The sequence below is a fragment of the Ammospiza caudacuta genome, chromosome 34, assembly GCF_027887145.1.
Source record: "Ammospiza caudacuta isolate bAmmCau1 chromosome 34, bAmmCau1.pri, whole genome shotgun sequence".
NCBI classification, from domain to species: domain Eukaryota; kingdom Metazoa; phylum Chordata; class Aves; order Passeriformes; family Passerellidae; genus Ammospiza; species Ammospiza caudacuta.
The window spans coordinates 4,092,532-4,118,440 of record NC_080626.1 but is presented as its reverse complement, the minus strand read 5'-3'; the positions used below and the strand labels follow the sequence as shown (position 1 = coordinate 4,118,440).

Genomic DNA, 25,909 nt, shown 5'->3' with positions numbered 1-25,909 from the left:
TGGGGACACTTGGGGACACCTATGAGGGGCGTGGCCTCAGTGAGGGGGCGTGGCCAAAAGGGAAAGGGGTGATGTCATCGTGAAATGGGCGTGGCCAATGCACAAAGGGGCGTGGCCAGGGTGACGTATGGTTGTGACCAAAGGGGTGTGGCCACAGAGAGGGGCGTGGCCAAGGGGAAGAGGGCGTGGTCAAGGACCAGAGGGCGTGGCCACTGCTGAGCTAACTGCTGGACAAAAGGGGCGTGGCCAAATGGCAGGGAGGGCGTGTCCAGGGAATCGGGGTGTGGTAAATGATCAGAGGGGCGTGGTCAGGAAGGGGAGGGGGCGTGGCCTCGGGGCAGGGGGCGTGTCCCACCCACCTTGGTGTGCAGCTTGGCCAGTTGTTTCTCGTCCAGGTTCGTTTGTTTGTACACCCGGGTCTTGTACCGGAACTGGGGGCGGGGTCAGCACGGGGACACGCCCCCCACGCAGGGGGACACGCCCCCACCCCGCCCAGACCACGCCCACCCCGTGGGAAACACCTGTCTCAAGCCACGCCCACCCTGCTGGATATGAGCTACGGCTCCCTTAAGCCACGCCCACTCAGTGGGACACGCCCCCAGGCTGGTTCTGACCACGCCCCCCTGCTTGTCACTCACACAAGTCCCGCCCCTTCCTGACCACGCCCCTTTCCCCCAATTTCCCCCTTAGCCCCTCCCCAAATTCAAACCATGCCCCTCCCAGCTCGAAGCCACGCCCTCTCCACGACCACGCCCACTCTGCACCATTTTGAGCTCAAATTTATTTTAACCCAAATTCTGTCCCTTTGACCCTGCCCCAAATGGTGACCACGCCCACCCCATGGCCACACCCACAGAAGGCACACACCCACTGTGACCACGCCCACAGGACCACACCCAAACCTGACCACGCCCACCCTGAATCCTTTAAATCCCAAATCCGCCCCTTTTATCCAATTTTTTCCCTCATTAACCTCACCCCAAATTAGCACAACAACCCACAGGACCACACCCACACCCCTGACCACGCCCACCGACCAACAAGCCACGCCCACCCCACACCATTTTAACCCCAAATCCGCCACTTTTACCCAATTCTCCCCCACATACCCCACCCCAAATAGACCCCACCCCCTCCAGCACCACACCCACAGTGGCCACGCCCCCCAGGACGCCGACCACGCCCACCTCGAGGTAGGGCACGCCCACCCCACATCAATTTAACCCCAAATCCGCCGCTTTTACCCAACTCCTCCCCCACGTACCCCACCCCAAACACCTCGAAGACCACGCCCACAGCGACCACGCCCACCCACCAACAGGCCACGCCCACCCCACATCAATTTAACCCCAAATGCGCCACTTTTACCCAACTTTTTCCCAATACACCCCGCCCCAAACTGACCCCGCTCCCTCCAGGACCACACCCAGCGTGGCCACGCCCCCCAGGACGCCGACCACGCCCACCCACCAACAGGCCACGCCCACCCCACACCATTTTAACCCCAAATGCGCCACTTTTACCCAACTTTTACCCAATACACCCCGCCCCAAACTGACCCCGCCCCCTCCAGCACCACACCCAGTGCGGCCCCGCCCCCCCAGGACGCCGACCACGCCCACCTCGAGGTAGGGCACGCCCTGGTCGAAGCTCTGGGGGTAGTCGCGCAGCGGGCGCTCCTCGTCCAGGAACTTGGCGTCGCGGCCGGCGGCGGCCGGCTGGAACAGGCCGTAGTTGAGGCCGTCGTGCAGCCCCTCGGTCAGCGCGCACAGCAGCTGCTGCTTGGCCGCCCACACGGCCGCGCCCGGGTCGAAGCGCAGGCACTTCTGCCGAGCGGGGGGAAAACCGGGGGCTCAGGGCACGGGGAGCCCCAAAAGTGAAACCTCACAGGGGGTTGGGATGAGCGGAGCCCAAAAAATCCCCAAGGTTTGGGGAGCACCGGGTGAGGAAATGGCCTCAAACTGCCTCGAAATACCCCAAAAAAAACCCTTAAAATCCTTTGGGGTGAGTCCCAAAAATGCGGATTTGGGGGGGTCAGGGCAGGGGGAACCCCAAAAGTGAAACCTCACAGGGGGTTGGGATGAGCGGACCCCAAAGAAACCCCTGGGTTTGGGGAGCACCGGGTGAGGAAATGGCCTCAAACTGCCTCGAAATACCCCAAAAAAAACCCTTAAAATCCTTTGGGGTGAGTCCCAAAAATGCGGATTTGGGGGGGTCGGGGCAGGGGGAACCCCAAAAGGGAAACCCCTGATGAGGGGAACCCAAAAAACCCCTGGGTCGGGGGAGCACTGGGTGTGGAAATCGCCTCAAAATCCTCAAAAAAACTCCCAAAAAAGCCCCAAAACCCCTGGGATGAGACCCAAAAATGCAGATTTGGGGGGTCAGGGCAGGGGGAACCTCATAAATCCACCCCCAAATGCCATTTCTGCCAGCTTTTCAGGAATTTTTGAGGCCACATCCCCGCTGATTTTTTGCCTATTTTTGCCATTTTTCCAGGATTTTTGGGGCTCCGTTTCCCGCTGATTTTTTGCCCATTTTTGCCATTTTTCCAGGATTTTTCAGGCCCCATTTCCTGCTCACTGTCTGGTGCAGGTCAGGGAAAAAATTCCCATTTAATGGGGACAAAACCCCCATTTTGGGGCTAAAAATTCCCCATTTTTCTCCTCTTACCCTCCATTTTTTTGCTCTTTTCCCCAGTTTTTTGGACATAACTTCACAATTTTTTGGGAAAAATCACAATTTATTGGGGGCAAAATTCCCATTTTTTGGAGAAAAATTCCCAATTTTTTTCCCCTCTTCCCCCCAATTTTTTTATCCTTTCCACCCAATTTTTTTGCCCTTCCGCCCAATTCTTTGGTAGAAAATTCTCAATTTTTAAGGGAAAATTCCCATTTTTTTGGGGTGGGGGAGGAATTCCATTTATTCGGGGCTGAAATCCCCATTTGGGAGCTAAAAATTCCCAATTTTTTTTCCCCTTTCCCCAATTCTTTTGGGCCCATTCCCACTAATTTTTCCTCCTCCTCTCCAATTTTTTAGGGGGAAATTTTGCATTTTTGAGGGGAAAATTCCCAATATTTTATGACACTTTCCTCAAATTTTTGGGGAGAAATTCCCAGTTTTTGGAGGAAAATTCCCAATTCTTTGGGGGGCAAAAATTCCCAAGTTTTTTCCTCTTATGCCCAGTCCTTTGAGGAAAATTCCCAATTTTGGGGGCAAAATCCCCATTTTTTTGGAGAAAAATTTCGAATTGTTTTCCCGTCTTCCCCCCGGTTTTTTGATGGGAAATCCCCGATTTTTTGGGGGGAAAATTCTCAATTTTGGGGACGGGGGGGGTTGGAAATTCCCCAATTTTTTAAGGGAAAATTGCCAAATTTTTTTCCCCTTTCCCCCCAGTATTTCCCAGCCCCGTCCCAATGAGTTTTGGGGGTTCTGGGCGCTCCTCACCGTCTGGTGCAGGTCGGGGATGCCGATGCGGAACACCATCATGCTGAAATGGTCCTCGGGCGGCGGCCGGGGGGGGCCCCGCGAGGGTCCCCGGGGGGGGCCGGGGTTGGCTCCGGGGGGGCCCTCGCGGGAGCTCCCCGAGTCCGAATCGGCCTCGGGGTACTCGGAGCCCCGCGCGCCCTCCTCCTCCTCGCTGGAGGCCGGCGTGCGCGGCATCGCCTCACCATGCCAGGCTGGGGGGAATGGAAATAGAAATAGAAATAAATGGGGGAGATACTCAAAACTACCAAAAAGTGGTGAAAAACCCCCAAAAACCCGGTCAAAATCCCTAAAAACGGCCCCAAAATCCCTAAAAACGGCCCCAGAATCCCCCCAGATGGGGAGGGCATCGCCTCACCAGGCCAGGCTGGGGGGAAAATAAAGAGAAATGGGAATAAATGCGGGAGATACTCAAAACTACCAAAAAGTGGTGAAAAACCCCAAAAAACCCAGTCAAAATCCCTAAAAACGGCCCCAAAATCCCTGAAAACGGCCCCAAAATCCCTAAAAACGGCCCCAGAATCCCCCCAGATGGGGAGGGCGTCGCCTCACCAGGCCAGGCTGGGGGGAGAGTAAAGAGAAATAGAAATAAATGGGGGAGATACTCAAAACTACCAAAAAGTGGTGAAAAAACCCCAAAAACCCGGTCAAAATCCCTAAAAACGGCCCCAAAATCCCTAAAAACGGCCCCAGAATCCCCCCAGATGGGGAGGGCATCGCCTCACCAGGCCAGGCTGGGGGGAAAATAAAGAGAAATGGGAATAAATGCGGGAGATACTCAAAACTACCAAAAAGTGGTGAAAAAACCCCAAAAAACCTGGTCAAAATCCCTAAAAACGGCCCCAAAATCCCTGAAAACGGCCCCAAAATCCCTAAAAACGGCCCCAGAATCCCCCCAGATGGGGAGGGCGTCGCCTCACCAGGCCAGGCTGGGGAAGAAAATGTCACCCAAAAAATGTCACCAAATATTGCAATGCCTAAAGTGTCACCCCAAAAGTGTCACCACCCAAAAATGTCACCTCAAAATTGTCACCAAATGTTGTCACGCCTGAAGTGCCACCCGAAAGCGTCACCCACAATAAATGTCCCCCAATAATGTCACCGCAAAAGTGGCGCCTCAATAAATGTCACCTAAAAATTGTCACCCCGATGTCACCCCAAAAACTGTCCCAAAAAAGTGTCACCTAAAAATGTCACCACAAAAGTTCAACCCTAAAGACCGTCCCAAAAGTGTCACCCCAAAAATGTCACCAAAAAACGTCATGCCTGAAGTGTCACCCAAAATTTGTCACCCCAATAAATGTCACCCCAGAAGTGTACCCCAAAACCGTCAACCGAAGTTGTGACACTCCAGAAGCGTCACCCAAAAAGCGTCACTCAAAAGTGTCACCTAAAAATTGTCACCCGAGAATGTCACTCCAATAAACGTCACCCCAAAACTGTCACTCAAAAAGTGCCACCCCCAAAAACTGTCACCACCAAAACTGTCACTCTAAAAGTGTCACCCCAGAAATGTCACCCAAAAAGTGTCACCCAATAAATGTCCCCCCCAAAGTGTCACCTCAATAATGTCACCTCAAAAGCGCCCCTCAAAAATGTCACCCGAAAGTGCCACCGTTGTGTCCCTCCCAAAACTGTCACCTGAAAATTGTCACCCAAAAGCTGTCCCAAAAAGCGTCACCCCAACAAATGTCACCGCCAAAAAGCGTCACCCCAAAATTGTCACCATCCAAAATTATCATGCAAAAACTGTCCCAAAAAGTGACACCTAAAACTGTCACCCCAATAAATGTCACCCCAAAATGTCACTCCAAAAGTGCCACATAAATGTGTCACCTAAAAAATGTCACCCAAAAAAGTGTCACCCTAAAGACCGTCCCAAAAAATGTCACCCAAAAAGCGTCACCCCAAAAGTGTCACCCAAAAAATGCCCCAAAAACTGTCACCCCAAAATTGCCACCCCATAAATGTCACCCTCCAAAACTGTCACCCCAAAAACTGCCCCAAAAGTGTCACCCCCAATAATTGTCACCCCAAAAGCGTCGCCCCCACAGACTGTCCCTAAAATGTCACCCAAAAACGTCGCTTGTACCCAAAGTGCCACCGTCAAAAATTGTCACCCCCAAAACCGTCCCAAAAAGCGTCACCCAGAAAGTGTCACCTCAATAAACGTCACCCCAAAAGTGTCACCCAAAAGTGTCACCCAAAAAGTGTCACCCCAGAGATGTCACATCAAAAGTGTCACCCAGAAGTGCCACCCCAATAAATGTCACCCAAAAGATTGTCACCCAAAATTTGTCACCCCAAGGACTGTCCCAAAAAGCGTCACCCCAAAAGTGTCGTCACAAAAGTGTCACCCCCAAAAATGTCACCTGAAAAGCGCCACCCTCCAAAATTTGTCACCCCAAGGACTGTCCCAAAAAGCGTCACCCCAATCAATGTCACCCTGAAAGTGTCACGCCAAAAATTCTTCCAAAAATTGTCACCCAATAGCGTCACCCCAACAATGTCACCCAAAAAATGTCCCAAAGTGTCACCCCAAAAGTGTCACCCGAATAATGTCACCCCAACAATGTCACCCCAACAATGTCACCCCAACAAATGTCCCAAAAGTGTCACCCCAATAATGTCACCCCAACATTGTCACCCCAAAAAATGTCCCAACAATGTCACCCCAACAAATGTCCCCAAAGTGTCACCCCAAAGGTGTCGCCCCGATGACGTCACCCCTTTGTCCCCCCTGGTCCCACGTGGCCGCGGGGGGCGGGGCCTGGGCCCAAATCGAGGCCAAGCGGGGCCAGAACGAGGCCGCGGCTCCCGGGGGGGAGGGGCGGGTTAATTAGAGCCCGGTGTTAATTAGCGGGGGGGGGGATAATGAGGCCGGGAATTGGGGAGGGGGCATTGGTGGGGAGGGGGGGTCGTTAATTTAATTAGGGAGGGGGCGCTAATTGAGGGGGTTGTTAATTGGGGGGTCGTTAATTAGAGAGGAGTCATTAATGGGGGGGCGTTAATTGGGGGGGTGTTAATTGGGGAGGGGTCATCAGTTGGGGGGTTGTTAATTGGGCAGTCGTTAATTAATGAGGGATCAATTATTAGGGGGTCTTTATTGGAGAGGGGTCATTAATGGGGGGCCATTAATTAGAGAGGGATCATTAATTGGGGAGGGTCGTTAATTAATGAGGGATCATTAATTGGGGGGTCATTATTAGAGAGGGGTCATTAATGGGGGGTCGTTAATTAGAGAGAGGTCATTAATAGGGGGCATTAATTAGAGAACGCTCATTAATTAGAGAGGGGTCATTAATGAGGGGTCAATAATTAGGCCTTAAATTGGGGAGGGGTCCTTAATTAGAGAGGGATCATTAATAGTGGGCAGCTTTAATTAGAGAGGGGTCATTAATGGGGGGCCATTAATTAGATAGCGGCCATTAATGGGGGGCCATTAATCAGAGAGGTGTCATTAATTAGGGAGGGCTCATTACTGGGGGTTCATTAATTAGGCCTTAAATCGGGGAGGGGTCCTTAATTAGAGAAGCGTCATTAACTGGGGCTGTCATTAATTGGGAGGGTTCATTAATTAGAGAGGGGTAATAAATGAGGGGGCATTAATTAGGGAGGGGCCCTTAATTATAGAGGGTCAATAATGGGGGGGGCACTAATTAGGCCTTAAATTGGGGGGGTTATTAATTAGAGATGAGTCATTAATTAGGGAGAAGTCCTTAATTACAGAGGGCTCATTAATTAGGGCAGGGGTCCTTAATTGGGGGAGGATCATTAAATTGGGGAGGGGTCTTTAATTAGGAAAGGAGTTGCTTAATTAGGAAGGGGACGGTTAATTAAGGAGAGGACCTGAATTGGGGAGGGGGCCTTAATTAGGGACAGGCCTTAATTAGGGACAGGCCTTAAATGGGGTCACAAAATTGGGGAGGGGGTCTCTTAATTAGGGAGGGGGTGCTTAATTAGGGAGGGTTCTGAAATTGGGGTGGGGTCCTTAATTAGGGAGTGGTCCTTAATTAGGGCCTGGCCTTAAATTGGGGAGAGGTCTCTTAATTAGGGAGGGGTCGCTTAATTGGGGAGGGGTCCCTAATTAGGGAGAGAGCGCTTAATTAGGGAAAGATCACTTAATTGGGGAGGGGGCTCTTAATTAGGGAAGAGTCCTTAATTAGGGAGGGGGCCTTAATTAGGAAGGGGCCCTTAATTAGTGCAGGGTCTCCTAATTCGGGAGGGGGCTCTTAATTAAGGGACTGATCCTTAATTGGAGAGGGAGCTCTTTATGAGTGAGGGGGGGGTCCTTAATTAGGGAGGGGTCCCTAATTAGGGCAGTGTCCTTAATTAGGGACGGGTCTATTAATTGGGGTAGAGGTCGCTAAATTGGGGCGGGGCCTCAATTAGGGATGGGGTCCTTAATTAGGGGAGGTGTCCTTAATAAGGGATGAGGTCCTTAATTAGGGGAGGGGGCCTTAATTAGGGGAGGGGTCCCTAATTAGGGCAGTCTCCTTAATTAGGGCAGTCTCCTTAATTAGGGGAGGGGTCCTTAAATATTGGAGGGGTCCTTAATTAGGGGAGGGGTCCTTAATTAAGGCAGGGTCTCCTAATTAAGGAGGGGGTCCTTAATAAGGGCAGGGTCTCTTAATTAGGGAAGGGGTCCTTAATTATGGGAGGGGCCTTAATTAGGGCAGGGTCTCCTAATTAGAGAGGAGGCTCCTAATAGGGGAGGGGTCCTTAATTAGGGGAAGGGTCCTTAATTAGGGAAGGGGTCCTTAATCAAGGGAAGGGTCGCGAATTTGGGGAGGGGCCCATTAATTAGGGCAGGGTTTCCTAATTAGGGGAGGGGTCTTTAATTAAGGGGGGCTCCTTAATTAGGGGAGGGGTCTTAATGAGGGGAAAGGTCGCGAGTTTGGGGAGGGGTCGCCAGACCCGGGGGGGTCCGAGAGGGGGCGTGGCCTCCCCTCGCCGCCCCCTCCCCACATTCCCGCGCGCCCATCCCCCCCCCACGTGTCACTGCAGCGACCCCTCCCCCTCCCCCTCCCGCCCCCCCCACGTTTGCACGCGCGCCCCTCCCCCTTTTTGCACGCCCACCCCGCCCCCCCCCGCGCCGCGTGCGCGACCCCTCCCCCCCCATTTCCCCCCCTCCCCCACCCCCCCGGTTTTTCCCCTCACGCCCACCCCCCCATTTCACAACCGCCGCCCCTCCCCCCAAAACCGGCCCGTGCCGCCCCTCCCCCCCCCAGCCCCCCGCGCGCGGCCGCGATCCCGCGACCCCTCCCCAAATTCCCCCCCCGCCCATCCCCCAGCCCCCCGTTCCCATCCCCATCCCCCTCCCCAAATCCGCCGCCCATCCCCCACCCGCCCCATCCCCATCCCCCACCCGCCCCATCCCCATCCCCCTCGTTCAGGTGCGCGACCCCTCCCCAGGTGCGCCGCCCCTCCCCCACCCCAGGTGAGCGCCCCCCCCCGCCCCCCCCCTCCCCAGGTGAGCCCCCCCCCCCCCCCCCCCCCCCCGGTACCTGCCGGGGCTCCGCGAGCGCCGGGGGCGGCCGAGGAACGGCGGAGACACCGCGCGAGCGGCCCCGGCCGCGGCCCCGCCCACCGCGGGACACGCCCACCCGCGGGGACACGCCCGCCCGGCCCGCCGGACACGCCCACGAGAGCGCCCGCGGCCAATGGGAACGGCCCTGAGCGCGGCCCACACCCACCCCCCCCCACAGGCCACGCCCACCGGAGGAGGAGCGGGAAGGAGGGGAGGACACGCCCCTAAATGAGGGCACGCCCACTTGGGGAAGCCACGCCCATTGATCCTGGGGAAACGCCCACCCGGCGGAGCCACGCCCACAATTGGCGGAGGACGTGCCCGAAATGGGGGTGGAGCCACGCCTACTCAGTAAAGCCACGCCCACGATCAGTAGACGATATGCCCCCAAAGGGAGTGGAAGCCACGCCCGCCCGGCAAAGCCACGCCCACAAACAAGGCCACGCCCCCTGTAAGGCTGAAGGCACTTTCCGATGTGGGGGGTGGAGCCAAGCCCACCATATAAAGCCACGCCCCCAGTCGATAGAGGGCACTGAAGCCACGCCCACCTGGTGAAGCCATGCCCACCTGGTAAAACCACGCCCCCGATCGGCAGAGGGCACGCCCCAATAGGGGGAGGGAAATCACGCCCACCCAGTAAAGCCACGCCCACGATTAGAAGAGTATATGCCCCCAAAGAGGGTGGAAGCCCCGCCCACCCGGCAAAGCCACGCCCCCTAAATGGTTGAGAGCATGCTCCCGGTTGATAGAGGGCACTGAAGCCACGCCCACCCGGTAAAGGCACGCCCCCAATCCACAGAGGACACACCCCCCAAGCGGGGGGAAGGGGGGGGTGTAGCCACGCCCTCCCATTAGGACACACCCCCCAACTGGCAGAGGACACGCCCAAAATGGGGGCAGGGAGACACACCCACCTGGTAAAGCTACGCTCCTGATTGGCTGAGGATGTGCCCCTAATGTGGGTTGGAAGCCACGCCCACCCGAGAGGACACGCCCCCAATCGGCAAAGGACATGCCCAGGGTGGGCACGGGAGCCACGCCCACATCTCAAAGCCACGCCCACTGAGGTGTTGAGGGCACACCCAGAATGCGGACGCGAAACCACGCCCACCCAGCAAAGCCACGCCCACTATCGGCAGAGGGACCACCCAAAATGGGGGATGGAAACCCCACCCACCTGAATAAGCCACGCCCCCTGCATGGCTGAGCACACATCCGGAGTGGGGTGGGGAGGCCACGCCCACAGAGTGAAGCCACGCCTATGAATATTTGAAGACACGCCCACTCAGGAATTGAGGGCACACCCCCAACGTGGTGGAAACCACACCCACCCCGTAAAGCCACACCCCCAATTGGCAAAGGACACACCCAGGACTGGGCAGCAAAGCCACGCCCACATTGCAAAGCCACGCCCACTTAGTGGTTAGAGGCGTGCTTGGGATAAGGGAAGCCACGCCCCCCTCCAGAAAGTTGCCACGCCCCATCTCCCCTTCCTTCCCCCCAAATGGGGCATGGAAGCCACGCCCACCACAAAAAGCCACACCCACTGACTTCACCGGGACACGCCTGGGATGGCGTGGAGAAGCCACGCCCATTCCGCAAAGCCCCGCCCACCAGTGGCACAGGGCACGCTCAAAATATGTTAATGAAGCCACACCCACCACAAAAAGCCACGCCCCCAATACAACACCTTTCAAACAAGTTTTACCATATAAGGGCAGGCCACGCCCACCACCACAGCCCTGCATTGGTCCGGGTCCAGGCCACGCCCACAGCCACGCCCAGAAACCCCGAACATATGCTGGCCACGCCCCTTCCGAGAAACCACACCCATATTTACATGGGGCTACTGGGAGGGGCTTGGGGGGGCTATCCCCTCCCTCATGAATATTAATGAGCTGCCGCTCATTAGTAATTAAGATGCAGTTGTGAATTGCAGGTCAATTATAAATATTAATAAGCCAGCTATTTCTAATTAGCACAGGCTCATTAATAGTAATTAGCCTATTGGCTGATTACCATCTCATTAATATTAGCGGCAATAACGACCAACGGTCAATTACGATGAATATTAATGTGCCGCAGCTCATTCGCGGCTAATTAATGAGGCCTACTCAATTTTAATATACCTAGCAGTCTCTGCTTCATGAATATTGATGAGCTGACCACAATCATTACCCACCTTTTTGAATATTAATGATCTGCCGCTCATTAGCATTAATAAGTGAGACCTAACCGCAATTTGATTATTAAGAACCTGTTGCATCATATATCATCCCCCTCATTAATATTCATGACGTGTTTTCCAATTAGAGCTGCCTCCATTAACAAATTGAGGCCGGCATGGCCCCACCCCCTCATTAATATTAATGAGGGATAGCAGTGTAGTCAATGAAATGGGCGTGGCCTAATAAAGGGATGGGAATCAAATGGGCGGGGCTTCATAGCCTTATATGGACGTGAATGGGCGTGGCTTGTGCGTGAAGGGGCGCGGTTTGGATGAAGGGGGCGTGGCCTGAGCAGGGGGCATTCCCGCGCGTTGGCGCCATCTTGCGGCGCGCCGCCGCCATTTTGCGCATGCGCAGTTTTGCCGCCGCCTCGTCCGCCAGGGGGCGCCGCCGCTGGCGCCGTCCCCTCACGGCGCTGCCCCCTCGGGACGCCCCGAAAACAGCGAAAAACACCAAAAAACCACCACGAAAACACCCCAAAACAACCGAAAAGCGCCTCCGGGATCGGCTTTAGGAGCTCAGGTGAGACATCCCTAAATCTTTTCCCCGGGACACCCTCGGGACCCCCACCCAGAAACACCCTCACAAACCACCCCAAAAAAGCCCTACAAAAACCCTAAAAAAAAACCCCAAAAAAACCCCAAAAGCATCCCCGGGACCCTCTTTGGAGCTCAGGTGAGACATCCCCAAATCCCTTTCCTGGGACCTCCCAAAAACACCCCAAAAATGCCCCAAACCCTCCCCAAAACGCCCTCAAATTCACCTCCAAAAAAACCTAAAAAAAACCCCCAGAAACCATCCGAAAACCATCCCAAAAACACCTCCGGGATCCCCTTTGGAACTCAGGTGCGACATCCCCAGATCCCCTGCTCGGGACACCCTGGGGACCCCCCAAAACCAGCCCCAAAACCACCCCCGAACACCCCAAAAACACTCCCACAAACCACCCCAAAAAAACCCCTAAAAACCCCAAAAACACTCCCACAAACCACCCCAAAAAAACCCCTAAAAACCCAAAAAACATCCTCGAAACCACCCCCACAAACCCCCCAAACCCACCCCAAAAAAGCCCTAAAAACACCCCAAAATCACCCCAAAATCACCCCAAAAAAGCGCTAAAAAAACTCCAAAACAACGCAACACAGACCCCAAAACACCCAAACCGACACCAAAAAACCCCAAAACATCCTAAAAACCCTCCCAGAAATCACTCCTGGGACCCCCTTTGGAACCCCCCAAAAGCACCCCTGGGACACCCCCAAACTTACCTCAAAAGAACCCCAAAACCCCCCCAAAACTCCCCCAAATCCCCTCCCTGGGCCCCCTTTGGGACCCACCCAGGACCCCCAAAATCTCCCCAGAATCCTCTCAAAACCCCGATTGGGGTCCTCCAAAAATCCACCTGGGAGCCTCCCCCAGATTCCCCTTGGGACTCCTGAAATGCCCCCAAAATCCCCCCAAAATCTCCCAAAAATCTCCCAAAAATCCCCTCAAAAAAATCCCACCCAAATGCCCCCAAAAAATTCAAGGAAATCTCCCCAAAAATTCTCCCAAAAATACCCCCAAAATTTCCCAAAAATCCTCCCCAAAATCTCATTTAAATCCTTACAAAATCCCCCAAATGTCCTTAAAATCCTCCGCAAATCCTCCCCAAATCTCCCCAATATTTCAGAAAAATCTCCCAAAATCTCAAGAAATCCTTCTTAAAAAAATCCCCCCAAAATTTTTCCAAAATCTCCCCAAAATTTTCAAAAAATCTCCTCGAAATCCCAGAAAATTCCCCCCAAAAGTCCCCATCAAATCTCCCTTAAATCTTCCCTAAATCTCCCTAAAATGCCCCCAAAATCTCAAAGAAATCTCCCCAAAAATCCTCCCAAAAAAAAAAAATCTCACCCAAAATCCCCTCAATCATCCCCCAAAAATCCCAAAATTTCTTCAAAATCTCCCCAAAAATCTCCCCAAAAATCTCCCCAAAAACCCCAAAATCCCCCAAAAATCCCCAAAAATCCCCCAAAAATCCCCAAATCCCCCAAAAATCCCAAAAAATCCCCCAAAAACCCCAAAATCCCCCAAAAAAATCCCCCAAAACTCCCCAAATCCCCCAAAAATCCCAAAATCCCCCAAAAATCCCAAAATCTCCATTGGGTTCCAAAATCTTTAATGCAGCACAGAGAGGGGGAGGGGCAAAACCAGTTTGGGCTCCCAGTTTGGGTTCTCAATCCCAGTTTGGGCTCCCAGTTTGGGTTCTCAATCCCAATTTGGGTTCTCAATCCCAGTTTGGGCTCCCAGTTCATCCCAGTTTGGGGTTCCCAGTTTGGGTTCTCAGTCCCAGTTTGCCCCCAGTCCCTCCCAGTCCCTCCCAGTTTGTCCCAGTTTGTTCCAATCCCCCCCCCAGTCCCTCCCAGTGTTCCCAGTTTGGGTTCCCAGTTTATCCCAGTCCATTCCCAGTCCCTCCCAGTATAACCCAGTCCCTCCCAGTCCATCCCAGTTTGGGTTCCCAGTCCCTCCCAGTCTGTCCTGGTGTTCTCGGTTTGGTTCCCAGTATAACCCAGTCCATCCCAGTATATCCCAGTATAACCCAGTCCATTCCCAGTCCCTCCCAGTCCCTCCCAGTCCATCCCAGTTTGGGTTCCCAGTCACTCCCAGTCTGTCCTGGCGTTCTCAGTTTGGTTCCCAGTATAACCCAGTCCATCCCAGTCCATCCCAGTCCATCCCAGTATATCCCAGTTTATCTCAGTCCATCCCAGTCCCTCCCAGTCCATTCCCAGTCCATCCCAGTCCATTCCCAGTTCATTCCCAGTATAACCCAGTATATCCCAGTCCCTCCCAGTCCATCCCCAGTCCCTCCCAGTCCCTCCCAGTCCATTCCCAGTATAACCCAGTATATCCCAGTCCATCCCAGTCCATTCCCAGTCCATTCCCAGTATATCCCAGTATAACCCAGTATATTCCAGTACATCCCAGTACATCCCAGTATATCCCAGTATATCCCAGTCCATTCCCAGTCCCTCCCAGTCCATTCCCAGTCCATCCCAGTATATCCCAGTCCATCCCAGTCCATCCCCAGTCCATTCCCAGTCCATTCCCAGTATAACCCAGTATATCCCAGTCCATCCCAGTCCATTCCCAGTCCATTCCCAGTATATCCCAGTATAACCCAGTATATCCCAGTACATCCCAGTATATCCCAGTCCATTCCCAGTCCCTCCCAGTCCATTCCCAGTCCATTCCCAGTATAACCCAGTATATCCCAGTACATCCCAGTATATCCCAGTGCCCCCGGTCCCCCCGGGCTCTCTCAGGGGTTTTTGGGGGGCGGCTCCGGGCGGGGTTGGGGCCCCCCCAGTCCCAGCAGCTCCTGCACGGCCGGGGGCAGATCCTGGGGGAGGGGCAGCAGCGGGGTCACACGGGGTCACTGGGGTCACACGGGGTCACTGGGGTCACACGGGGTCATTGGGGTCACACGGGGTCACACGGGGTCACACGGGGTGACGCAGGTGTCATTGGGGTCACTTTGGGGACACTTTGGGGACACTTTGGGGACAATTTTGGCACACTCAAAGGACACCCTGGGGACACTCTGGGGCCACCCTGGGGTCAGTCTGGAGACGTTCCTGGGACACCTCGGGCGTCCCCAAATTTTGGGGTCACTCTGGGGTCACTTTGGGGACATTTCTGGGGTCAATTCTGGGACACTTTGGGGACACTTTGGGGACACCTTGGGGACACTCAGGGGTCACTTTTGGGGACACCTTGGGGACACTCAGGGGTCAATTATGGGGTCTCTTTGGGGACACTTTCAGGTCAGTTTAGGGGGACACTTTGGGGTCAATTCTGGGACACTTTGGGGTCAATTCTGGGGACACTTTGGGGACACTCAGGGGACACTTTGGGGTCATTTGGGGTTGGTTTGGGGACGCTTTGGGGTCACTTTGAGGACCCTTTTGGGGACACTTTTGGGGACACTCTGGGGTCACCCTGCAGTCAGTTTTGGGGCACCTTTGGGGACACTTCCAGGTCAGTTTGGGGGGACACTTTGGGGTCATCTCTGGGGTCACTTTTGGGGACACTCTTGGTTGGGGACAATTCAGGGTCATGTGGGGACGTTTCCAGGGTCACTTTGGGGACACTTGTGAAAATTTGGGGTCACTCTGGGGACACTTTGGGGTCAGTTCTGGGGACACTCGGGGACACTCAGGTGTCACTCAGGTGTCACTCAGGCGTCACTCGGGTGTCACTGACCTTGGTGGCCGCCAGCTGCAGGAAAATGCCCTCGGCCCTGCTGAGCACCTGCTCCACCTGCAGGGACACCGGCAGGGACACCTGGGGACAGCAGGGACACCGGTGCCACCCTGTGCCACCCCAGTGCCACCCCAGTGCCACCCCAATGTCCCCAGCCCTGTCCCAGTGTCCCCAGTGCCGCCCTGGTGTCCCCAAGGCCACCCAGTGTCCCCAGCCCAGTGTCCCCAGTCCATTCCCAATGTCCCCAACCTCATCCCAGTGTCCCCAGTGCCACCCCAGTGTCCCCAGTGCCACCCCACTGTCCCCAGTGTCCCCATCCCAGTGTCCCCACTGTCCCCAGTGCCACCCCAGTGTCCCCATCCCAGTGTCCCCAGTGCCACCCCGCTGTCCCCAGTGTCCCCAGTGCCACCCCATTGTCCCCAGCCCTGTCCCCAGTTCATTCCCAGAGCCACCCCAGTGTCCCCATGCCAGTGTCCCCAGTGTCCCCAGTCCATTCCCAATGTCCCCAACCTCATCCCAGTGTCCCCAGTGCCACCCCGCTGTCCCCAGCCCTGTCCCCAATCCATTCCCAGGGCCACCCCAGTGTCCCCATCATGTCCCCCCCCAGTGTCCCCGGTGCCACCCCGCTGTCCCCACTGTCCCCAGGTGTCCCCACCTCGTCCCCGTCGCCGTCCTCGCTGTCCGTGTCCCCCTGGGCGGCGTCGCTGTCGCTGTCACTGTCACTGTCACTGTCCCCAAAGGTGTCACTGTCCCCAAAGGTGTCACTGTCCCCAGGGGTGTCACCGTCCCCAGGGGTGTCACCGTCCCCAAGGGTGTCCCCGAGCAGCTCCAGCAGGGCACACGTCACCAGCAGGTGGAAGTTGGGGCAGGGCAGCCCCGTCCAGAGCACCTGGGGACAGCAGGGGACACTTGGGGACACCTGGGGGGGACACCTGGGGACAAACGGCCCCAGAATGGCCCAAAATGGCCCCAAATGGCCCCAGAATGGCCCCAAATGTCCCCAAAATGGCCCCAAATGGCCCCAGAATGGCCCCAAAGCCCCTCAGAACTGCACCGAAACCGCCCCAAAATGGCCCCAAATGTCCCCAAATGGACCCAAATGGCCCCAAAACGACCCCAAATGTCCCCAAAGCCCCACAAAACCACCCCAAATGTCCCCAGAGATCCCAAAAATGTCCCCAAAGGTCCCCAGAATGACCCCAAACTGTCCCCAAATGTCCCAAAAATGTCCCCAAACCCCCAAATGTCCCCAAACTGTCCCCAAATGTCCCCACATGTCCCAAAAATGTCCCCAAAATGTCCCCAGACCTCCCAAATACCACCCCCAAATGATCCCCAACTGTCCCCAAACTGTCCCCAAACCCCCTCAAAACCACCCCAGATCTCCCCAAATGTCCCCAGGCCACCCCAGAATGTCCCCAAATATCCCAAATATGTCCCCAAAATGTCCCCAAACCCCAAAAACCACAACCAAACCACCCCAAAATGTCCCCAGACGTCCCCAAAGTGTCCCCAAACCCCCACGAAACCACCCCAGATCTCCCCTAAATGTCCCCAAATGTCCCCAGCTGTCCCCAAATGTCCCCAAATGTCCCCAAATGTCCCTAAAATGTCCCCAAACCCCACCAAATCTCCCCTAAATGTCCCCAAATGTCCCCAAAGCCCCCAAATACCACCCCAAAATGTCCCCAGACATTCCCAAAGTGTCCCCAAATGTCCCCAGATCTCCCCAAAGTCCCCCCCAGTGTCCCCAGCTGTCCCCAAAATGGCCCCAAATGTCCTCAAAATGTCCCCAAACCCCCACAAAGCCACCCCAGATGTCCCCGAATGTCCCCAAGGCCCCACAAAACCACCCCAGATCTGCCCCAAATCCCACACAGTGTCCCCAAAACGTCCCCAAACGTCCCCAAACGTCCCCAAGGTCCCCGTGTCACCTCCCAGAGGCGCCGCGTCCCCTCCAGGCCGAGCTGGGGCTGAACCCGGAGCTGGAGCCACCGAGAGACGCAGAGACGGGGCCGGCGCTGGCCTGGGGACATCGGGGGGACATTGGGGACAGTGGGGACACTGGGGACAGTGGGGACAGAGGGGACAGTGGGGACATTGGGGACAGTGAGGGGAAATTGGGGACATTGGGGACACTGGGGACACTGGGGACAGTGGGGACATTGGGGACATTGGGGACATTGGGGACAGTGAGGGGAAATTGGGGACATTGGGGACATTGGGGACACTGGGGACAGTGGGGACAGAGGGGACAGTGGGGACATTGGGGACAGTGAGGGGAAATTGGGGACATTGGGGACATTGGGGACACTGGGGACACTGGGGACACTGGGGACAGTGGGGACATTGGGGACAGTGAGGGGAAATTGGGGACATTGGGGACACTGGGGACACTGGGGACATTGGGGACAGTGAGGGGAAATTGGGGACATCAATGGGGACAGTGGGGACACTGGGCTGGAGCCACCGAGAGCAGCAGAGACGGGGCCGGCGCTGGCCTGGGGACAGTGAGGGGATATTGGGGGGACAGTGAGGGGACTGGGGACATTGGGGTCCTTGGGGACATCATTGGAGATGTCAGTGGGGCGCTGTGACATCATTGGTGACATCAGTGGGGACATCACTGGTGACATCATTGGTGACATCAGTGGGGACATCACTGGTGACATCATTGTGACATCATTGGTGCCATCACTGTGACATCACGGTGCCACCACGGTGCCCTCACGGTGCCATCCCCGGCTGCTCACCCAGGCGGCGCTCCAGGCCGGGCTGCAGCAGCCGCAGCAGCGCCCGCAGCGCCCGCAGGCGGCGCCTCAGCCCCGCCCGGCCCGGCCCGAAGCTCTCGCCCTGCGGGCACAGGCGGCACAGGGGCTGGCCCCGAGCGTCCCAGGAACGCCAAAACTCCGCCCAAAATACCCCAAATCCCCCCCAAAAACATCCCAAAATCCCACCCAGAAACACCCAAAATTCCGGCTCAAAAACCCCCAAAATCCCACCCAAAAACCCCCAAAATCCCCCCCAAAAACACCCAAAATTCCGACTCAAAACCCCCAAAATCCCACCCAAAAACACCCAAAATCCCACCCAGAAACACCCCAAAATTCCGCCCAAAAACACCCAAAACTCCGGCTCAAAAACCCCAAATCCCACCCAAAAACACCCAAAGTTCCGGCTCAAAAACCCCCAAAATCCCACCCAAAACCACCCAAAATCCCACCCAAAAACCCCCAAAATCCCACCCAAAAACACCCAAAATCCCACCCAAAAACACCCAAAATCTCACCCAAAAACACCCCAAAATTCTGCCCAAAATACCCCAAAATCCCACCCAGAAACACCCCAAAATTCCGCCCAAAAACACCCAAAACTCCGGCTCAAAAACCCCAAATCCCACCCAAAAACACCCAAAATTCCGGCTCAAAAACCCCCAAAATCCCACCCAAAAACACCCAAATTCCCCCCAAAACCCCCAAATTCTCCCCAAAATTCCCCCCAAAACCCCAAAATCCCAAACATGCCCCCCAAAGGTCCCCAAAATCCCCAAAAATCCCAAAATTGCCCCAAAAAAACCCCAGAAACCCCAAAATTCCTCCCTAAAAAACCCCAAAATATCCCAAAAAAATCTTCAAAATTCTCCCCCGAATTTTGGCATTTGCTCCCCAAATTCTGGCGTTTTCCCCCAAAATTTCAAAATCCCCCCTGAATTTTCAGATTTCCTCTCCGAATTTTGAAAATTTTCACCCCGTATTTTCACATTTTCACTCCAAATTTCCCCATTTTCACCCCAAATTTTCCCAAATTTCACTCCAAATTTCCCCATTTTCACCCCAAATTTTCCCAAATTTCACCCAAATTTCCCCATTTTCACCCCAAATTTTCCCAAGTTTCCCATTTTTCACCCCAAATTTCCCGTTTTTCACCCCAAATTTCCCCATTTTCACCCCAAATTTCCCCATTTTCACCCCAAATTTTCCCAAATTTCCCCATTTTCACCCCAAATTTCCCCATTTTCCCCCCGGATCCCGCGCTGCTTTCGCTCACCACGGTGTCCATGACGCTGCAGAAGGCCCAGAACGCCTCGGCCTCGTCGGGGAAGACCCCGAGCAGGGGGGCCAGGACCTCGCTCATGCCCTCCACGTACCCTGGAACCCAAAAATCCAAAACTGCCAAAAATCCCAACATTTCCCCCAAAAAATCCCGATTTTCCCACCCCAAAATCAAAAAAAAACCCCCAAAATTTTGGGCCAAAATTCTCAATTTTTTCCCCCCAAAATCCCCCCAGGACCTCGCTCATCCCCCCCACGTCCCCTGGGAACACCAAAAATCCCCAAAAAACCCCAGAAAAATCCCCAAAAATCCTCAGAAAAATCCCCAGAAAAATTCCCAGAAAAATCCCCAAAAATCCCCAGAAAAATCCTCAGAAAAATCCCCAAAAATCCCCAGAAAAATCCCCAAAAGTCCCCAGAAAAATCCTCAGAAAAATCCCCCAAAATCCCCAGAAAAATCCCCAAAAATCCTCAGAAAAATCCCCAGAAAAATTCCCAGAAAAATCCCCCAAAATCCCCAGAAAAATCCCCAAAAATCCCCAAAATCCCCAGAAAAATCCCCCAAAATCCCCAGAAAAATCTCCAAAAATCCGCAGAAAAATCCCCAAAATCCCCAGAAAAATCCCCCAAAATCCCCCAAAATCCCCATAAAAATCCCCAAAATCCCCAGAAAAATCCCCAGAAAAATCCCCAAAAATCCCCAGAAAATCCCCAAAAGTCCCCAGAAAAATTCCCAGAAAAATCCCCAGAAAAATCCCCAAAACTCCCCAGAAAAATCCTCAGAAAAATCCCCAAAAATCCCCAGAAAATCCCCAAAAAAATTCCCAGAAAAATCCCCAAAAATCCCCAGAAAAATCCCCAGAAAAATCCCCAGAAAAATTCCCAGAAAAATCCCCAGAAAAATCCCCAAAAATCCTCAGAAAAATCCCCAGAAAAATTCCCAGAAAAATCCCCAAAAATCCCCAGAAAAATCACCAAAAATCCCCAAAATCCCCAGAAAAATCCCCAAAAATCCCCCAAAATTCCCAGAAAAATCCCCAAAATCCCCAGAAAAATCCCCAGAAAAATCCCCAAAAATCCCCAGAAAATCCCCAAAAATCCCCCAAAATTCCCAGAAAAATCCCCAAAATCCCCAGAAAAATCCCCAGAAAAATCCCCAAAAATCCCCAGAAAATCCCCTAAAATCCCCCAAAATCCCCAGAAAAATCCCCAGAAAAATCCCCGAACGCCCCGACGCCCAATGCCCATTTCTCGCCATCCCCATCCGCGCTCACCGCGGTCGCCGTGGAAGGCGCAGTGAGTCAGCAGCAGCTCCCGCAGCCGCCCCCGCGGCGCCCACGGCGGGGCCGCCGCCACCGCCCGCTCTGGGGACATTGGGGACAGTTGGGGACAATTTCAGACAGTTGGGGACAATTTGGGGACGATTTCAGACCTTTGGGGACAATTTGGGGACGATTTGGGGACAATTTGGGGACGATTTGGGGACAATTTCAGACATTTTGGGGACATTTTTGGCCAATTTCAGGGACTTTTCTGGACGTTTGGGGACAGTTGGGGTCAATTTTGGGGAGATTTTTGGGGATTTTTGGCCATTTGGGGCCATTTTTGGCCAGATTTTGGGGGCATTTCAGGGACACGTTGGGGACATTGGGGTGGCTTTGGGGACATTTCGGGGGGACTTTGGGGACAGTTTGGGGTCATTTGGGGATGTTTGGGGTCAATTTTTGGGCAGATTTTGGGGACAGTTGGGGTCCATTTTAGGGACATTTGGGGACATTTTTGGGTCATTTTGGGGATATTTGGGGTCAATTTTGGGGAGATTTTTGGGGTCAATTGGGGGGGGGTTTTGGGGATGTTTTGGGGCAGTTTTAGGGCCATTTTCGGGGTCATTTTTGGGGTCATTTTTGGGGCAGTTTAGGGGTGATTTTTGGGGTCATTTTCGGGGTGATTTTTGGGGCAGTTTAGGGTGATTTTCGGGGTCTCACCTATCTTTTCCTGGTACCCCCCGGAAGATTTTGTTCCTTTGCAGCTGCCCCGGGCTCAGCGAGCGCCACTGGAGCTTCATCCGGAAATAATCATCCCTGGCACCCCAAAAACAGCCAAAAGCACCCCAAAACCAGCTAAAAACACCCCAAAACAGCCCAAAAACAGCTAAAAACACCCCAAAACCAGCTCTGGTACCCCCAAAACAGCCAAAAAACATCCCTGGCACCCCAAAAACAGCCAAAACCACCCCAAAAACGGCCAAAAACCAGCTGAAAACGGACCTGGTACCCCAAAACCAGCAAAAAATGGCTCTGGTACCCCAAAACCAGCAAACAAACATCCCCAAACCAGCCAAAACCAGCTCAAAACCACCCAAAAAACGGCCTTGGTACCCCCAAAACAGCCAAAACCACCCCAAAACCAGCTCTGGGACCCCAAAAACAGCAAAAAAAAGGCTCTGGTACCCCAAAAAACAGCCAAAAACCACCCCAAAAACATCCTCGGTATCCCCAAATACCCCAATCCCACCCCAAAACGCCCTCAAACCCATCCCAAACACCCCAAAACCACCCCAAACCCCATTTTGGCACCCCAAAACCCCACTGTGACACCCCAAATACCCCAAATCCATCCCAAACCACCCCCACACTGCCCCAAACCCCCCCTTTGATACCCCAGAACCCCATTTTGGTACCCCAAAACTGCCCCAAACCCCGAAATCCAACCCAAACACCCCCAAAGCCCCATTTTGGTACCCTAAACACCCCAAATCCATCCCAAACCACCCCAAAACCCCCCAAACCCACCCTTTGACACCCCAAAACTGCCCCAAAGCCCCCAAAGCCCAACCCCAAACCCCCCAAATCCCCATTTTGACACCCCAAATACCCCAAATCCATCCCAAACCACCCCAAAACTGCCCCAAACCCCCCCTTTGATACCCCAGAACCCCATTTTGACACCCCAAAACTGCCCCAAACTACCCCAAATCCCCATTTTGACACCCCAAATACCCCAAACCACCCCCAAACTGCCCCAAACCCACCCTTTGACACCCCAGAACCCCATTTTGGTACCCCAAAACTGCCCCAAACCTCCAAAACCCCCATTGTGACACCCCAAACCCCCCAAACCCCATTTTGACACCCCAAATCCCCATTTTGACACCCCAACACCCCATTTTGACACCCCAAACACCCCCAAACACCCCCAAACCCCCATTTTGACACCCCAAACCCCCATTTTGACACCCCAAAGCCGCCCCCAGCCCCCCCGGCCTCACCTGCGGGCCCGGGCGGGGTCCGGGGTCCCCCTGGGGCTCTCGGGGGTCCCCCTGGGGCTCTCGGGGGTCCCCCTGGGGCTCTCGGGGGTCCCTGTGGGGCTCTCGGGGGTCCCCCTGGGGCTCTCGGGGGTCCCCCTGGGGCTCTCGGGGGTCCCTGTGGGGCTCTCGGGGGTCCCCCTGGGGCTCTCGGGGGTCCCCCCGGGGCCGCTGAGCCCCAGCAGGAAGGGCCAGACCTGGGCCCGGAGCTCGGGGCTCACTCCCTGAGGGGGGGACACGTGTGTGGGGACATTTGGGGACACTTGGGGCCATTTATGGGGGGTTTGGGGACACTTGGGGACATTTGGAGCCATTTTAGGGCATTTGGGGACATTTATGGGGGATTTGGGGACATTTTAGGGGCTTTGGAGACAATTTGGGGACCATTGACAGAGATTTGGGATTTTTTGGGGGCACATTTTAGGGGGTTTGGGGACACTTGGGGACATTTATGGGGGATTTGGGGACATTTTAGGGGATTTGGGGACATTTGGGGACATTTTAGGGGGTTTGGGGACACTTGGGGACCATTGACAGAGATTTGGGATTTTTTGGGGGCACATTTTAGGGGGTTTGGGGACACTTGGGGACATTTATGGGGGATTTGGGGACATTTTAGGGGATTTGGGGACATTTGGGGACATTTTAGGGGGTTTGGGGACACTTGGGGACCATTGACAGAGATTTGGGATTTTTTTGGGGACATTTTAGAGGGTTTGGGGACACTTGGGGACCATTGACAGAGATTTGGGATTTTTTTGGGGACATTTTAGGGGGTTTGGGGACAATTTGGGGACATTTATGGGGGTTTGGGGACATTTTAGGGGGTTTGGGGACAATTTGGGGACCACTGACAGAGATTTGGGATTTTTTTGGCGGATATTTTCAGGGGATTTGGGGACATTTTGGGGTCATTTATGGGGGACTTGGGGACATTTGGGGCCATTTTAGGGGATTTGGGGACAATTTAGGGACAACTGACAGATTTGGGGTTTTTTTGGGGACATTTAGGGACATTTTAGGGAGACTTGGGGACATTTGGGAGAGATTTGGGGACATTTGAGGAAGGTTTGGGGTATTTTGGGGGCATTTAGGGACGTTTTAGGGGGTTTTGGTGGCATTTGGGGACATTTTAGGGAAGATTCGAGGGAGATTTGGGATTTTTTGGGGACATTTGGGGTCGTTTTTGGGCGCCCACCCCACTGGCCCCGCCCCCTCGAGGCCCCGCCCCCTCGAGGCCCCGCCCCCTCGAGGCCCCGCCCCTCACCCCCCGGAAGATTCGCTCGCGCAGCTCCGCCGGGCTCAGGCCCCGCCCCCAATCGGAGGGAGCCAATGGGGGGCCTCGAACGGGGCAGGGGCGGGGCGCCAACGTCACCTGCAAAGGGGCGGGGCTTAACGAGCCACGCCCACATGAAAAAACCACCAAAAATGCCTCAAATCCACCCCAAATCCTCCAAATATCCCAAAATCTGCCCCAAATCCCCCCCAAACACCCCCAAACCACCCCAAAATTCCCTCAAAACCCCAAAATTCCCTCTAAACCACCCCAAATGCCCCCCCAAATTCCCCCAAAATACAAAAATCCCTCCGAACCCCCCCAAGTCCAAAATTTCCCCAAAATTTCCCCCAAAATCCCCCCAAAACCACCCGAAATCCACCCAAACCGCCCCAAAATTCCCCCAATCACACAAAATCCCACCTAAAATCCCCTGAAACCCCCAAATCCCCCCAAAATCCAAAATTTCCCCCCAAATCTCCTAAAACCCCCAAAACCCACCCCAAACCCCCAAGAATCCCCCCAAAATTCCCCCCAAAACCCCAAAATCCTCCCAGATTCCCCCCAAAATCCCCCCAAAACCACCAGAAATCCCCCCAAAACCACCCCAAAATCCACCCCCAAATCCACCCACAACCCCCTCCAAAATCCCAAATTCCCCCCAAAATTTCCCCCAAACCCCCCCACAACCCCCCCAAAATCCAAAACCCCCCCAAAACCCCCAACCCCCACCCTAGCCCCGCCCGTTTAAGCCCCGCCCCTTTAGGCCCCGCCCCGTTAAGCCCCGCCCACTCACGCAGCTCAGCAGCTCAAAGGGCGGTTCCGGTTCCGGTTCCGGTTCCGGTTCCGGCCCCTCCCCCCCCCGGGGACCCCCCAGGAGGCGGCCGAGACCCCCCAGGGAGAGACCCCCGAGGGGCGGGGCCTGCAGGAGCCGCTGGGGGAGGGGAGAGAGGCCAAAATCAGCCAAAATTGCCCCAGAATCGGCCAAATTCACCCCAAAATCTGCCCGAAAATAATCCCCAAACTCACCCCAGAAACAGCCCCAAAATCACCCCAAAATTAGCTCCAAAACCACCCCCAAAACCGCCCTAAATTAACCCCAAAATCACCCCAAAAATCAGCCCCAAAACACCCCAAAATCACCCCAAAATTAACCCCAAAATCACCCCAAAACCCCCTCAAAATCCCCCCAAAAACCCCAAAATCGCCCCAAATTCTGCCCTCCCCCAAACTCCCGAACCCCCCCGATTTTGGGGTCCCCCCCATATTTTAAGACCCCCCCCCCAAATTTTGCGGACCCCCCCCCATATTTTAAGGCCCCCCCCATATTTTGGGGTCCCCCCCATATTTTGGGACCCCCCCCCATACTTTAAGACCCCCCCCCCCCATATTTTGGGGACCCCCCCCCGTTTTTGGGGTGCTCACGGTGACCAGGCCGCGCTCCGGGGGGGGCTCGGGGGGGTCCTCGGGGGTCACGACCAGCAGCAAACGGGGGTCCCAGGGGGAGCTGAAATCGGGGGGAGGGGGCTCTGAAATGGGGAGGGGTCCCTGAAATGGGGAGGGGTCCCGGGGGGAGCTGCAATTGTGGGGAGGGGGCTCTCAAATTGGGGAGGGGTCCCCGAAATGGGGAGGCGGCTCTCAAATTGGGGAGGGGTCCCGGGGGGAGCTGCAATTGGGGGGAGGGGGCTCTGAAATGGGGAGGGGTCCCCGAAATGGGGAGGGGTCCCGGGGAGAGCTGCAATTGGGGGAAGGGTCCCCGAAATGGGGAGGGGGCTCTCAAATTGGGGAGGGGTC

At 54.9% G+C, this 25,909-nt stretch overlaps 2 protein-coding genes across 2 annotated transcripts in view; both read right to left on the bottom strand.

Moving 5' to 3' along the window:
• The window catches only part of SHANK1 (SH3 and multiple ankyrin repeat domains 1), a 41,309-nt gene extending 37,649 nt beyond the window's left edge, over window positions 1-3,660 (bottom strand). The window contains 3 exon segments of the mRNA XM_058822721.1: window positions 360-431; window positions 1,623-1,826; window positions 3,445-3,660. Coding sequence (XP_058678704.1) covers window positions 360-431; window positions 1,623-1,826; window positions 3,445-3,660 — 492 coding nt within the window.
• A 10,799-nt stretch (window positions 3,661-14,459) lies between these two features.
• LOC131570426 (TBC1 domain family member 17-like) lies at window positions 14,460-22,845 on the bottom strand. Its single transcript, XM_058822787.1, has 9 exons — window positions 22,804-22,845; window positions 21,521-21,616; window positions 20,810-20,899; window positions 19,531-19,631; window positions 18,237-18,336; window positions 17,418-17,509; window positions 16,139-16,372; window positions 15,484-15,564; window positions 14,460-14,620 (listed from the first exon to the last, which is right to left on the bottom strand). The coding sequence occupies exons 4-9, from the start codon at window positions 19,615-19,617 to the stop codon at window positions 14,540-14,542; spliced, it is 675 nt and encodes a 224-aa protein (XP_058678770.1). The 5' UTR covers window positions 19,618-19,631; window positions 20,810-20,899; window positions 21,521-21,616; window positions 22,804-22,845; the 3' UTR covers window positions 14,460-14,539.
• Window positions 22,846-25,909: the final 3,064 nt, after the last annotated feature.

What these genes read in the sequence shown, in the direction of transcription:
- LOC131570426 (XM_058822787.1), bottom strand. Translation starts at nt 19,617, where the DNA reads ATGAGCGAGGTCCTGGCCCCCCTGCTCGGGGTCTTCCCCGACGAGGCC. An exon ending in AGGACGGCGACGGGGACGAG is followed by an intron (nt 15,565 to 16,138) that starts GTGGGGACACCT and finishes TGCTGTCCCCAG; the next exon opens with GTGTCCCTGCCGGTGTCCCT. An exon ending in TGCAGCTGGCGGCCACCAAG is followed by an intron (nt 14,621 to 15,483) that starts GTCAGTGACACC and finishes CCCCTCCCCCAG; the next exon opens with GATCTGCCCCCGGCCGTGCA.